This window comes from Conger conger, chromosome 4, assembly GCF_963514075.1.
Source record: "Conger conger chromosome 4, fConCon1.1, whole genome shotgun sequence".
In the NCBI taxonomy this organism is placed as follows: Eukaryota; Metazoa; Chordata; class Actinopteri; order Anguilliformes; family Congridae; genus Conger; species Conger conger.
Window position 1 is genome coordinate 69,390,708 of NC_083763.1, and position 15,710 is coordinate 69,406,417.

Consider the following 15,710-nt stretch of genomic DNA (forward strand, 5'->3'; position numbering starts at 1 on the left):
TCAATTAGGGCACCTGCGATAGCACATCCGTCCAATGGAAACAGTCGCTGTAATTCTGAGCACAAACAAACCCCTAGACACAAACAAACAAGCGACACTCAGTGGCAGTGCGCAGTGAAGGTAAATGACACGAGTCGGATAACGGGCCCGTGCAGCAGAGGTGGAGTCGCCGTCTCTCGCTCTCAGGCCTACCTGCGGTGCTTTGCTGGGTACCGGGGTCAGACTGACGCGCGTTTTCCAGTGCTCCCGAGAGTCCTCATCCTTGGCCCTGACCACCAGCAGCAGCGTCTGCTCGCCGGGGACCCGGAACGTTCTGGCGGCGTAGAGCACTCCATCATCCCCTATCCTGAAGTCTGCCGGGTCACTGCTCCGGTACTGCAGTCGGGCGCCATTGCCGCAGTCAACAAATCTCACTGGAGGAGGGGAAACAGAGAGAGGGACAAACCGGACGCGATTCAGAGTCGGGCTCAGGCGGACTGCGAGAATACAATATCGCAAACGGAGAGAGAGAGAGAGAGAGAAGGAGAGATAGAGAGATAGAGGGTTTGTGTTTGTCGTTAATATACCTCAATGCTTTTGCAACACAAGTTCGCTTGTCGTGCACATTTCTATTTGAAATTGAGTGACAGTAAGACAAGAGACAAAAATATGTAATCTTCATGAATCTGCCAAAATGAAATGTGGTGCCCCCGAAGGACACCTTTTGGACGTGATATTGCAAGAACCAAAAGAAAATAGAAACGTGTCATGTTCCAAAAATGCGCGGGCTGTGAACCTGAGAGTAAGACTGACGTATGAATCTAACGTGCTGATTCACTGACCTTCATAGTTTATGGATGGGCTGCTAGGGCAGGCACAGTGAATGGGCATGAGTCACACTGATGATACAGATCTGTGAATCAGCTCGGGACTTTTCCACAGCATCACTCTCTCAAACATTAGCCAATATCTAACCGGAGCCAGGCAAATAAAGCATCAGAACATGTTCTAAAAATAACCACATGAAAAGCTTTGGACTTGGGCAGGCAAAGACCTCTAAACTGTGCACTGTAACCTCAGGCCAGGAACTCATCTATTAACATATCAACGGTAACTGAAATAACCACACGTTAGAACAGTGGTATGCAGAAAAGCATCTCTGAACACACGACATATGGGGCCTTGAAGTGGATGTGCTACAGCAGCAGAGGACCAATAAAGGTCTAAAAATAAGTCTAGTTAAAAAAAACCTAATAAAGTGCTCACTGAGTTTATATATGTCAGCAGGGATCTGAAGGACAGAGGGACATCCTTGGAGATTCCCTGCGCCCACCTAGAATGCGTGTGGGAAGAGCTTTCTGGAGCCAGGAACGTTGTCCTTGGAACTGGAATCGGCATTCCGTTCCAAGGACAACGTTCCTGGCTCACGTGTTTGAGGAGCATCAGAACTGGTTCTGACAAACACTACTGCAGGCTCAAACTTATTTTTATATGTCTCATGTTTACACCTCAGTTTCATCTTATTCAGATTTCTATTTGAAGTTATTTCCTTCTGAGAAGGTCACTCACTTAGACCCTTTCATGAAGAGCACTTTATTCGATATAGCTGTATTGTACTTTATTTTACTGAATTTTATGATAAAAACAAACCCATTTTCCAATGCCGAGCAAAAATACTGTAAGTGTCTTCTGGAACCTCGCCAGGACACATGTTGTGCAGACATGCAAAAGAGCCAGAGACAAAAGTTCAAGGCAAGCAATCAGTCAGCGATGTTTTATACCACCATAAATATACTCGGCTAGGCATTGAAGCATTTTATCAAAGAAACATAAAAAAATACAAAAATAAGAAAGTGGATGAGGAAAAAAATGTATAAAGTGAATGCAAATCTGCTAAGGCGATCATTTTCAGCTCAAAACAAGCCTCTAAACTCCAATTAACTTAATTGTATTAACTTTGTTCTGCAAGCACTGAACAGAAATCTAATTTCAGTTTTAAGGTACATATCCCCCTTATCACGGTGATTCACAAAAGCCTGAAAGCCTCATCTCGCATGCTATTAAAAACCCTGCTTCGTTTAAACAGGGAGACAATTAAATGGTCTAATCCACAGCAAAAGTTTGCCTAATTTATTCCTGAATAATTTTTGCTATGACAATAGAGGGACATGTCGCATACAGTTTACACAATTAGGAGCGCTCTTTAAATTAACCTTTTAGACTTAAAAGTAGACTAAAACAGGCTGTATGCTATGGCCGCATACGAGTCCACACTTACAAGCCCAGCATCAATGGCTCTTGTAATTAACAAACCATTTTTGAGAAAACAACAAAAAGCGACAAACATTTATTTAGCTTTTTCTGTTCTGCTGAAATGATGCTTCTAAAGACGGATTGGGCCCCATTACGATGCAGATTGAGACTGGCAGAAGCAATATGTAGGTGAAGTCCTGAATGTTTGTTTCTTAATTAAAGAGACACATTTTAATTACTGCTGTTGCCTCAATTAAATGACTCCTTGATATTGCACCTTTTTCCCTCTTAAATAAATCCCCCCCGTGATTACAGAGCTGCTCTTGTGAGAAATATCTTTGGCATTCGGAGTGAAGTTAAGTGGTTTGTTATTATGTCAAAATTAATTATGCAACAATTTATTTGTCATTGCCTGTTTGAGCATTCAAAGCAAGGAGAAGAAAATACATTGGTACATTTTATTTTTCATGACAAAGAGGCTTACATTCCAGCTCTGAGTAATGTCTTGTAATGTCTGAGTAATGACTGTTTTTTCTCTCTGTGTCACCTACCGAAGTTCAATACTTTCAATGCTCCCACTCAGTAGCTATTCACACTATGCCGTTATCTCAATACGAGGGCAATATGAGTAGCCATACATCATGAGCCGTACGCACAGACATCCATTATTCAAAGATGTGTTTGTGGTCTGTGGTGTAGATAATTTGTGCTGTTTTGCGTTTTTTTTTTTTCTTCTGTTCTTCGGTCGTGCCTGTTGTGTATTGTCTGTATGCAAAACATCAATAAAAATTATGACCACAAAAAACAAGGCTGTGCAACCCCCCCCCAACACACACACACACACACACACACTCACGCAAACATAGGAATCCTTCACACATTACATAAATGTCTGCTTTAAGGCCATTGCTTTCTTTTAAGAGTTTACAGAATAATTAATATTTCGCTTGGGCAAATTGCCTGGCTCTCTTACCAGACTGGATTTACCTAAGACCAGGCACTGGCATGATTCAGTGTCATTCTAATAATGTAATGTACAAAAGATGTCAAACAAACACATCTCAACTGTCTATTACTTTCCCTCCTGTACCGGCGTTTACTGCAGCACAACGTGAAAATTCAATTTGTTCATTCCGCTCAGCAAAGAAAGAGGGTCATCATGTGGGATGGCGAGAAGAAAGAGGTGGTGCAGGTCCCGCATGTCCGAGACAGCCACTGATTGCTTTTTTCTGCACAATCACATATCAGATATTACAATAAACAACACTCTGGCCTGCATGCCCCGCACATCACCTGTGTATGACACTTCCGATATTGCCTCCACAGAATCTAATGCAGTGGGAATGTTTACATTGATGACATGAAATGTAAGAATAACAATGGCCAAAAAATATAAGATCCTCCATTCGTGAAGAAGTCTGGGTTAGTAAACATTCTGGAGTAGTCTGGGTTGATATTCCGGGGTAGTCTGGGTTGATATTCCGGGGTAGTCTGGGTTGATATTCTGGGGTAGTTTGGGTTGGTGAAGGTAAAACAATAAAAGTAGACAAGGATGCTGCACTACTGTTGGCAAGCCCTCAACACAGCTTTTAGGGCAAGGGTTTCAAAACAAAACAACCCCCCCCCCCCCCCCCCCCCCCCCCCCCCCCCCCTCCTTACCCCACCCCACCTCTACCCCCGCCCATTCCTCGTTAGCTTGGCTGCCTAAAAACGTGGATGTGACCCAAGCAATCCGGGAGGAGACGATGTAATGATATCAGTATGCGCTTTCTGTCATACATCAGTGCACAGCTTTAAGTCTCAAAGAAGTGTCAATTGAGAAGGCCTTTTCAGTATGCTACAGCGGTTTAGTCCTGCCTTTCAGACGAAGCCCTTTTGCATTCTCCTGTGCTGGTGAAATGCGCGCTCTTAACACCTCCAGAAGAGCCTTGGGCTGCTAATGCAATGGCGAGGGACGTATAAATTCCAACTAGGCAGTACAAATTCCAATAAGGATGAATGGATCTGTTCGAAGTGTGCTAATTTAATTCTAGCACACACACCCATCGCGCGAGGGGCCAAGAGAGGCTCAACGGATGGGAAAAAAAAAAGAAAAGGGAAAAACCGAGCCACTCTCTCAGGATGCGCCCGATGTTTAACTCTCCACAGGAGAAGAGCCGCTTCAAAACACCTTCCCTGTTTTTTTTCAGCCGTCTTATTCTTTTTCGCTCCCGAGCTTTGCCACGTTAGATGTGTAGCAACGGGCCAAAGGTCTTTTAGGTTTGGGTAGAAATGCCGGGGCAGCGGGAATATGGTCGGTCAGCACTAATGCAGATTTAATGCAGAGCCAGAATTACTCTCCGATTCAACGGTCGCATTCACAGCTAAAGCTGCCTTCACATGACAGCGTCAAAACGCTTGGCACGCCGTCAGGCCATTAAATTCCTATGGAGGGAGCGTTGAAGCCCGGATTGGCAGCAACGCTAAGCCCGGCGTAGCGCACAGCTCAAAATAAAGCCAAGTGGAGCGCCATCAGGGTTCAAATTGTTTAAAATGTAACCTTTGTATGAAGCAGGCATACGCTACCTAGCAACGCAGCCGTTTCAGGTAGGCTACATGGCTAACTGAGTTAGCCCGGTTAGTTTCTTGATGTTTTGGGATGAACTCAATATCATTGTTTTCACAAAGCCAGTACACAATTTAGCCTTTTATAACCGCAGACAACCTACTACTGTCACATACTGTTGTGGCTTGTTACAGTTTGACGAGCTAACGGCTTCCTGGACGGATAACGGCAGGAAGGCGCTCGATTCTCCTCGTGTGCAGTCAACGCCTTAAAAGGTTGACGCCGATCACGTGAAAGCAGCTTAACCCCCCCGCAGCTTACCAACACGCAGCCTAACATCTCAAGCGGCCTTTATCTGCACCTGACACGTGATGTGACGTGGCCAAACTCAAAACACAAACGTGGCAAGCAGAGTGTGTGAGAGAGAGAAAGAGAGAGAGAGAGAGAGGGAGAGAGAGAGGGAGAGAAAGAGATGGAGAGAGGCAGAGAGGGAGAGAAAATCAGTTCGCTTAATTGTCAGGGACCAACCGAACACGCAGGAGAGCCTCCTCCTCTGTAAAAGAGCAGTGGTAAGAGCAGCTTTGCTTAATTGCTTGTAAAAGTTAAAGCGAAATGTTGCCCACACACTGTTTGTGCGGCAGTGCTTTGGTAAAGAAGAGGGATGCTGTGACTATGAAAACGCTCTTCATGAAGCACATCCTGCCTGCCTGGCTTAATCGTCTGTGACTGCTAAAAAAAAAGAAAGAAGAGGAAAAAAAAAAAAAAGTCAACCCGCATTAGCATTCAAAATGGGGAGGTGCGTGTGATCACCGTGGAAATTATTCACAGAGAAAGCGTACGTTACTTTGTGCAGCTAAATCACGCTGCTTACCATGTGTCTGTGAAGTAAAAAAAAAAAACAAGTGATTTTCAGCACGGGCAATTGTTCAACAATGCACAAGGCCTCCGAAGAACTCAGAGCACATTTCCATTGAGCGAAACCGGACCCAGCACATTTCATACTCAATATACCCAATATATTCTGTTTCCACTCCATTCAATTCCACTGTCAAGGACCTTCTGTGGAAAAGCTGACTTCACATTATTTAAGATTCCTCATTTGAGAACAGGGAGAGGAGGCCTCAGTTGTGTTAATATTTTACGGTTCCACTATTAGTTTCCACTAGAAGTTTCTACACATTTCCACTTCACAGGGAAGAAGAAGAAAAGGAAAAAAACAGGACACAGAAATCGATCACGCGCCCGCGGCAGCCTCCGAGCTGTTGGCTGAATGATTATTCTTTACCGGCGCTTTGTCTTCTGGTGGCAGAACAGCGGCCCTGTGGCTCTCTGGATATCATGTCCAGTCCTTCTCCAAAGTTAACCACGCGCTAAGCTGCGGGGACTGGGCCCCTGCCCCAGACCTGTGGGGCAGTAAGTGGTGCTGGACGAGTGGGAGAAATAACACTGAAATAACACTCATTATCTCACGCAAAACTATTACTGCGCCGGGCTGGGAGACGCGGGGAAGAACAGACCCTGCTTCAGCCTCACCTTATCACGGCTAATCTGACAGCCCGGTCCTCTACAATAAAGTAACCCCCCAAAAATAGATATTTCAGATGATGAACTTCAAAGGGCAAGTCCGAGGGACACACGCTAATGACAGCGCATATATTTAATCGCACGGCTGCTTTTTCTACGCGGCGCTAAAAAGGTTGTATTGCCATGTAAAATACTGTGGGATACTGCCGCCGTTATAACTTCATATATTTCCTTCAAAGCCATATACACCCTCTCCGTATACTCCCTCTCCTCTCCATATTCTGTATGAATATGTATCATTGATATATTCATTTCCATTGAAGACTGCAAAATGGCAAATTTAACCGAAACTGATTTTTGCCCTTTCTCCCTGCAAATATTATTCTACTCTGCAATCTGACATTTTTTTTGTTGTTGTGGATAAGTATGTGAGCTCAGAGATCAATGCAAATGTACTAACTTTTAGAAATAGCAAACAGGCTGGAACACCATCCCTCGCAATGGGAAGACTGAACACTTAGCACAATGTAAACAGTTTACAGTTAGTGGAGAGAGTGTGACACCGGAGCCCTCCCTACCAGACACGATCCTTGAAGGCATTCTCTAATGTGCGCTACTTCAAAGGCTATAGACGGCTGCTGCATTTACGCATTTGCCTTAGCTTCGTGAAGCCGAGTCTCTGCATGCACCTGAAGCCAAACTTTTTCATTCGCGGCGTGCCAATTTCTCAAAAGACAGAGTGAGCAACCGGGAAGTTATGCATTTTTAAACAAGTGAGAAAAACCAGGCAAACATGTTTACCACACGTACGACGGCATCTGTCAAACAGGCAAGCCAACCCCCCGCTCATTATAACCATACAAACAGACATTGACTGTACTTGCTTCATTGTGAGTATTGCAGAAAGGCAAAAATGCATTCAGTTGCTTATTAAAGCTCTGTTCATTGCAGTGTGGTTTGAAAACATAGATTATTGTGAATTCTAAACAAACACACACATACACACACATATACTGTATGTATGCAGACAAACGCATTATTGCGATTTAAGGTGAACACCTGGTCGATATAGACGTGTGGTATACTGATGCCATATAATCATAACTGCAAACCCAACACGCTCTTGATTTGTATTGACACACTTGATTCATCTGTATGATAGAAATGCAATTGCTGAATATTTTCCCCTTTAATAGCATCCATTCTACCTCTCAGCTGCATGGAGCTGATGTCACCGGCCCCCAGTACTGCATGTGATCCTCTGTACAATTATTTGATTAGCATCATGGGCATGTGCCCAACCACATAGCCCAGAATGCACTGCATTTGGCAGACATCAATATCAAGGTACGACAATCAGCTGGCTGTTGGTTGCTGGTACTGAGGCACTGAATACGAATATCTCTGCCTACTCCCCAGTGCCTTATCAACCTGTCAGAAATCAATTCTGGACTTTACTGAGCCCAGCTCTAGGAATTAGACAAGTGTTTTCTCTTTAATTCCTTGCTTAAAGCACCTTTCTCGTATGGTGGGCTGACATTAAACAGGTCACATATGAAGTACTGTGCATCCATCCAAGCGAAATAAACGCCTACCACTGGTGTGTTACAAATACAAACACACATACACAGAACCTCATACGAATTCACAGGTGATATTCACATTAAAAAACATTTAGAGAAATAAAATTGCGATCGCTAAGCAGAACAAAAAAAGGTATTTTTTTAATGGCATGTCTTCGGGTTTGTACGGTTTCCAGTCATTAAAAAAAAAATCCTTAAATCCTAGCACAGTTTTATGCAAATCAGGTCTATTTATACTAGCACGTACTTGACTCAAAATGCAAGTTCAGCAAAAATTATAAGTGCAAGAAGAAGAAGAAGAAGAAGAAGAAGAAGAAAGGGAAGAAAAGGAGGATGAAACTACTGTAAAGTTGCTTTCAGCTTTCGCTAACAGATGACATATCCACACAAGCATTCGCTGGCGGCTGGATTACGGTATCAGGGGATCATGACCACAGGACCCCAGGCAGATAACACTAAGCCACAGCTGGCCGGCTTCATCAATAGACAGTCCCTGAGATTCACGTTTTCCCAGCAGTTCTGACAAAGCTTCATGCTAACGACAAGACGTTCATTAACCTCCCCAAATTCCACAGTCTTGGCAACAACATGTTTTGGGTGTTATCTCTTAGCTGTAGTTACATATCAACTGCAGATACTGAGTGCTTCAGGGTGGTGAGGGGGACCTGACTACAGATGCCTTTTTAAAAAAATGAAGGCGTCTCCAGGTAGACAACAGCTTTCAAATGCTGTCTGCTCTAGCCTGACCCAGCTGTTGGCAGTGCATTACACGTTCGATGCGGGACCCATCTGCAGTCTAATAGCTCTTTCACAAGAATCCCATGCATAGCCTTTTAAAATGCCTATTTCACTTACCAGGCTGGTGCCTGACTGGATATTACAAAAATGTCTCGTACCTGTTTTCAATACAGGGGAAGAAAAAATCATTTCAGCGGTGTAGCCTTTGTCTCAATGCTTCCCAGCTGGCTGTCTTTCAGACATAAATCAAAGCCCAAAAAAAGAAAAAACAAAAAGCGAACTCCTTGCCTTTAAAATGGCCTCATTCGCCCTCATCTTAAAGGCAGCACACTTTTAATCACAACTTTCCAATGTATAATTAATCGCTGTACCCATCTTGTCTTGCCTGGTTTATACATAACCCTCAGGGGAACGGATGAAAAAACAATCTGTCTACCGCTAAAAGCCTCCAGGTGCACGACCCAAAATATCTTTTGAAAATTAATGGCGTATAATAAGCCACTTCACGCGCACGCATTTACATCTCACCTTTACGCGCCGTGCGAGAGGGCCTCGCGCTGCGACCTCGATCTGAGCGAGGGGGGGAGACCTGACTTCCCTCCGCAGATTACGATCGTTCCCCAAAGTCCCGTTACCTGGAGGCGGCTCGGCCGCGGGATCCATGGCGACCGCGACCACGCTCGCTGGCGAGGATTACATTAGCACCCGGGCTCCCGCGCAGAGAGAGAGATAAATGAGATGCATCCTTCATTCTAACAGCTAATAAAAAGATCCGCTCGATAGCGCGGGCTACCTCAGGTAGAGTAATCCCCGCTCATTTCCTCGCCTCACCTATCCCCACCTTCCCTGGATGTGGTTTATTGCTAAAAACGCGCTTCCGTTTCCCTCCCGCAGTTTTGACAGGCTGTTCTAACAAGTATCGCGCACACACACACACATACGGTGTTGTTAAGCAACAGAGGCTGGCTTTTACGACAAGAAAAGTATCTTAAGTGTCCCTGTTAAAAAGGCGGCTGTGCCTATACGTTACGGTCGGATGAAGAGGTTTTCTCAGGCCCTTTTATGGCAAACCATGATCAACTGCAGCGGAGAACAAACACAAACAAACCTGGAGTGTGGCAGTTGGGGCGAGGACAACTATTCAAGGAGGTCGGGAAGTAGCAGTGACAGACAACACACTTTTCACCGGCCACAATAAGAGCGTAAAAAACCCACCACAATAAGAGCGTGTGTGGCCTCCGCTCCATTCAAGAGCCGGCAGAGCGCAATGTTGGGTCAGGCCGCCCAGCGAAATTTCCCAGAAGCCGGCTCTCTCTCTCCACCGCTGCGCTAAGTCAAGAGGCCCTAATTACAGTCACATGACGAGGAGGAGCAGAGCGGTAATTCCCTGCTGTATTCCTCCGGGAATTACGGATCACTTCTCTCCCCCCACTCCCGCCTCTGATAGGCTCACGTTGACCAGGGCTCCCTCCTCTCCGATCCTTACAAGGAATGATACAAATTTTATTGAATTTTTTCAGATTGATGATTTTAATCGGGGGTTACATGCGCCCAGACTGTGCTCTGTCTTCTTCTGGGTCCCTCTGAGGAACGATGGGTTTTTTTAGGTTGATGAATTTTAGATGAGGGCATCAGCCACTGTTTGAGCGTATTGAGTGCTACCTCCCAGTCCTTTTCTCTCAAAGGCTTGTGGGTATGTATCTCATAATAAATGTCCGCTCCTTAACCAGAGTCAATATCGATCGATTGCTTTAAACGACATTCGTACCCATTTCTTCTGATAGATTTCCAATTTTTTTTTGTGACTTTCAGCATACCAGACTAGTTATTAAACCCCTTTCATGTAATTCAAAATGAGAATTAACTGAAGCTTTGATCTGAAAATGCCAGCTTAAAGCCATTTTGTTCTAAGCCCTTGATAAATTCTGCCGAGTCTGCCTCCTCAAAGCCAGATAATGATGAGAAATTTCCGCGGGGTTCACGGAGAGAGCTACACACGTCGACGGCAGGGACTCGTTTCGCGCTGGCTGGTCACAGTGACAGCAGCCAGCTTTGTGGCCGTGCCCACCAAAATGCAAAACTCCCTCCACAAGTGGCAGGTCACCGCAAAAACTCCCCCCGGGAGAAACTATGCTCCTTCAAAAGCCTTCTCACAAGACCAGGAGCGTGTCAGCGGTATACCGGGTCACACCCTGACTTCAAAACCCCGACGTACACCAGGGAATCTTACAAGACGACTGTGTTTGGGAGACAACACTCTCAGCCTCTTTAGTTTCAGCAAACACCATCCATCAAATCCTCTCAAACGGGATCATTTAACAAGTGGGCCTCAAACAAGCCAAATCAGGAGGAGCGGAAAGCTGCATAACTGACATGAAAAAACTGACATGAAAAAACATGCATTATGACTAAAGAACACTGCATTCACTGCATCTCTCCCTGGGAGTCATTAAGTCATCAGAATAATGATAAACATGTCATATACAGATCAGCCATAGTGTATGGCACAACTAATCTGCTACATCCACCTGGGATCTTTAATCACATCTGGGTTACAGACATATGACACATCATAGCTCATATCCAATAGACAGAAACATAAATAACTCGAGACGGAAGAGCTTTCTGACCCATTTCTTTCATCCTCCAATAACAGTATTTAACAGCCTGCCAGTGGCAGACGCTTCACCCTGAATTGTATACCCACAGCTTTCCATAATCAAGTTCAACCTCATGAAGAGTCGGTGTTCTGGCATGTTTTTGGTCTAAATTCTGAGTCAATGTTCTCGAAATAGCGATTGTTATATCCACATTACACCTCATTACACCTTACATGTTAAAGACTTCAGCCATTTGTGTCACCAGTCTATTTATTGTCCTGTGTTAGGCTATATTCTGTGCCACAAATGTTAGGCTGGTGGTAAACTTCTGTACTAACTCACTCGCAACGCATTCATTTGCACACAAAACTACCCCTTTAGACACACATGTACGCCTGCTGGCGCACACACGCACATACACACACACACACACACACACACACACACAGGGAAAAACTATGTCTAGCTACTGTTCATCTGTCTACTGTGTAAACATATGCATACACACTCACACGTATGTGCACTTATATATGCGCACACACACAAACTTGTACACACACACACATAGGGACAATCACGAACACGACTGCCAGGAAAAATATATTTCACGTGTTAAAAACTTTAAGAGGCTCTGCCAAGTTCAGGTAGTGCACTAGTTTGGCAGAGAGGGTCTGTCTTACAGAAGGTGACCAGCGTTATTTACAGTACTGTCAGGAACAGAACGGGCTTCTTTGACCGTACATCAGTGGAGTTTACTTTCTGTTTTTAAAGGCCTGGAGAACAACAGTATATCACGTTTGTCTTCACTTCACTGACTATTTGAAATACTGTAAGCATATGAAAGCTCCCTTTGATGGAAAAAGCGATGAAATACACTTTAAAGGATGACCCCCCCCACCAAAATCAGCCATGAAGCTATACCAATGGCGAATGAGAATTCTCCCCAGTGCTCTGTACCCTCTGGGTTCAGCTTGCTCCAGAGAGCTGCTTTTCCATTTGAATAGCAATCAGCAGGAGAATGAGCTGTGTGAAAAATGAAAACTGCAAATAGATGCTGACATGCTCACAAAGGCATTTGGGTTCAGTGGGTCCATTCGTCATAACAACAACAGAACCAGCATATAGCGCACAGTGTATATATGTGTGGAGCTACACAGTATATAGATACTATATTCCAAATAAATGTTAAATAGATTTTTTTTTTTGAACATTTCACGGTCTGAACTGAGAACATTTGCTAATTGTATGCACAGAACATGCCTTAGACTTGGCTAAAATCCAAATCCGGGCTCTTCCTAGATCCTGCTATCTAATCATCCCTGGTCCAATTAATAGGCTTAATAAATCCTCTGAACTGATGGTGAGGTAAGCATTCTAGCTGCCTGTTTTTTTTTTTGTTTTTACTAGGGGCTGCGTATTACTAAGTGGTGAAAACGCATTAAGAACGATACCATAACTCAATGTTGGAATGGTTATTATTAATGTTCACACTGACTGTGTTGTTGTGACTGGGTATTGTATATAAAAAAAAAACATAAACAGTGTAATACCATAAGCCTCCCCCCTCCAAAGGCAGAATTACACAAACGAGTCACGTGTGACCATTTTGCTTCTGGGAATCCCAGGCCTGTTCTTAAACACCTTATAAGCACAGGAAGAGAGGAACTCCTGCACCTTGTACGTGCTTGCTAAACCACCGGCAGGAACCGGCTTCTGGGAAACAGGGCAACGTCAGGGGGGGGAGGGGGGCGATTAAAATACTCTGGGGAGGGCTGAACCGGAGTGCTTTAACACCCCTGCACACAGTCCCCTACCTAATCACCCAGTCCCGCTGAGCCAGACACACAGGGAGGAGGAGGGGGACTGGAGCTACAGGGGAGAAGACAAAGGAGACCCCCCCCCCCCCACCCCTCCACTCACTCCCCACCCCCCCACCCCCCAGCTCCCACCACCACCCAAGAGAAACGCCGTTCATTTGTTAGATTTTAATTTAGATCAAATGAACACGGCGGGGATCAGTCGTCATTAATTTCAGACAACTTGTCAGATTTGTTCCATTATAGCGCACACACGCTCCGCTCTCTGCTACGTGTTTAGCCCGAATCCTCCACTGGAAATGATTACGGGAATAATGTATGCAGGGCATCCCCTGATATAGATGTATCACTGGCCATGCGAACAGCACAATTCCAGATGTCAGAACCACCGGTATATCATGCGTAGCGGTTTTAAAGACTGCTTTCTAGACGTGACTGCTGTGTTCATTTCCCTGCTGATGTGCCGCGTCTCAAATAAAGGGCTCTTTAGGCATTAAATCTTGGGCTTATTCCATATTCCAAAATAACACGCTCGTGTGTTTCGTGCTTCTTGTAACATGTTGAATTTTGCCTTCTGAGAAGGTGGACATGCACTGAATAGCTTAACTGGGGATCTTTAAAAGAATAGACTTAACATTCATAAGGGCCTATATTCTGCTGGTCATCGTGGAATTATTTAAGTTAAAACAGCTTACAAATAATTGAAAACAAAGACTATACAAAACACGACTTGTTGGGGCTTTATGCATTGTCAAAATAACATTTCAATTGAAAATTTTTCTGCATTGTGCCCTGATGGTGTACTCAAAATGGTGCAAAACAAAAGATCTTTCTCAGCAATTTTGATTTATAAGGCAATGATGTTCATCGAAAAGTGGCAAAAGCTATTAAAAAGCTTTCAACATGGTGGCTGTACCTCAGGTGTGAAACTGTTTAACTGCACTCTCAATAAATGTGTGCAGCGTGCACTCCACTGCTGTCTGGCTTACAGAAAAATCTATGAAATATGGCCACACATTGTGTTGTACTAATGAATCAACAGCCAGAAGCAGACTCTTGTTTTGCATGTCTTACATGGCTCAAATACATCCAATCGATGGTGTCTAAAAAGGAATTGGTCAGGGTTACAGTATCAAATTACAAAGCTAGGACCATCTGCCAGGGGGTTTGTGTGTGTGTGTGTGTGTGTGTTTGTGTCCGTACATGCGTGTGTGTGAGTGTTTGTTGAGTGCTCATATTACAGTATATCTGCATACATGTGTACATGTATGTATGGTGTGAGTGTTGGCATGTGTGCGGTGTCCTTGTGCGTGTGTGTGTGTGTGTGTGTGTGTGTGCTGTGTTTGAACTCATCAGACATGTTTTAACCTCTTCACCTGTCGGTTTCATATGTCCAGTGAGCTCCATGCTGTGTGGGTATAGGAGTTACAGAATGCTCTCTGCACTGTGAGCATATGGCAAGAGTCTAACAGCAGTGACACTGCTTCAAGCATATACGGTGACTTGTGAGACACAACCCACAGAATACACTGATAGGACATTTCATTTTTTGCTTTGGCAAAACCAATGTATTTCTTACCAAGAAAGCAACCATTAATCTTATCCTTGCAGTGTATTGAACTATTATAACAAAAGATAAAATATACGAACATAACAACACACATAATGTTCTAATTTAATGAAGGAACAGCACACTGGGCAAAATTTTACGTACGAATGGACAATACCATCTAATTAGGGCTGTAATTCTGAATGAACCTACTGTTGGATAAAGAATGCATGCTTAAATGAAGTTGACAAATAAATCATGCGGAAGATAAGGGAAAGAGAAGTCTGACCCCATAGAGAAGACTAATGAGACCAAACTATTCTTTAATGGCTTGTTTTCAGGGACAGAACCGGGATTGACAAAGGGAAAACCACTGGAACCAGAGTTAAACTACCCCTCTGGAGCAGCCCCTGCTGTTCAAAGAATTCTCCTTGCCAATCAGTTGAATTAAAGGCACAAAAAAAAAAAACTTTTTAGTAGTTTTTGCACAGTTTTTGCATTTTCTTTCAAACTATCTGTTCCAAAAAAGCAACAGCAAGTCAATGGAGCTAAGAACGGCAATGGTGTCTGTTCGAGCACGAAACCCTGGAACTGGCTTCTGAGAGCATGAAAACTTCTCCCACACTTCAAAGGCTTTTAAAGCTGGACTAACCTGCCTAATCCCAAACGTCTGAAATTGTCAGAAGAACAATAATCATTGTTCTAAAGAGGGCTTATACTTCCTGCTGATAAACACATCACACTGATAAACACAGGAGATGGCTGCTTTGCATCAATACAGATCAAGTGCGGGCTTGCAGCACAATTAGAGGAAATTAAACGCGGGCTGGATCTATAGCCGAAAGCCTTTCAATCAGCACGTGCACATGCACGCACACGCCATGCACCGCACAAACAAACAGACGCAATGCAATTTAGCCCAGGGTACGATGAAATAAATAAATAAATGAAGGTAAAGATAAATAAATCACATGAACACAGCGTGATCAGCGGACCAATGAATAAATAAAGAGCGTGGCATCCAAAATCCATTTGTAATTTATATTTCCATTCCAGATGTGTTTGTTTTGTGTCATTTTGAACACGCTAGCTCGGCTGCACTGATTAGCCTGCTTTTAACTG

At 44.0% G+C, this 15,710-nt stretch overlaps 1 protein-coding gene across 1 annotated transcript in view; it reads right to left on the reverse strand.

The window, feature by feature from the left end:
* Positions 1–15,710, reverse strand: part of LOC133127196 (cadherin-2-like) — a 72,717-nt gene that overhangs the window by 26,266 nt on the left and 30,741 nt on the right. The window contains exon 3 of the mRNA XM_061239895.1: positions 193–413. Within this exon, the coding sequence (XP_061095879.1) occupies positions 193–413 (221 nt within the window). The remainder of the gene's footprint in view (positions 1–192; positions 414–15,710) is intronic.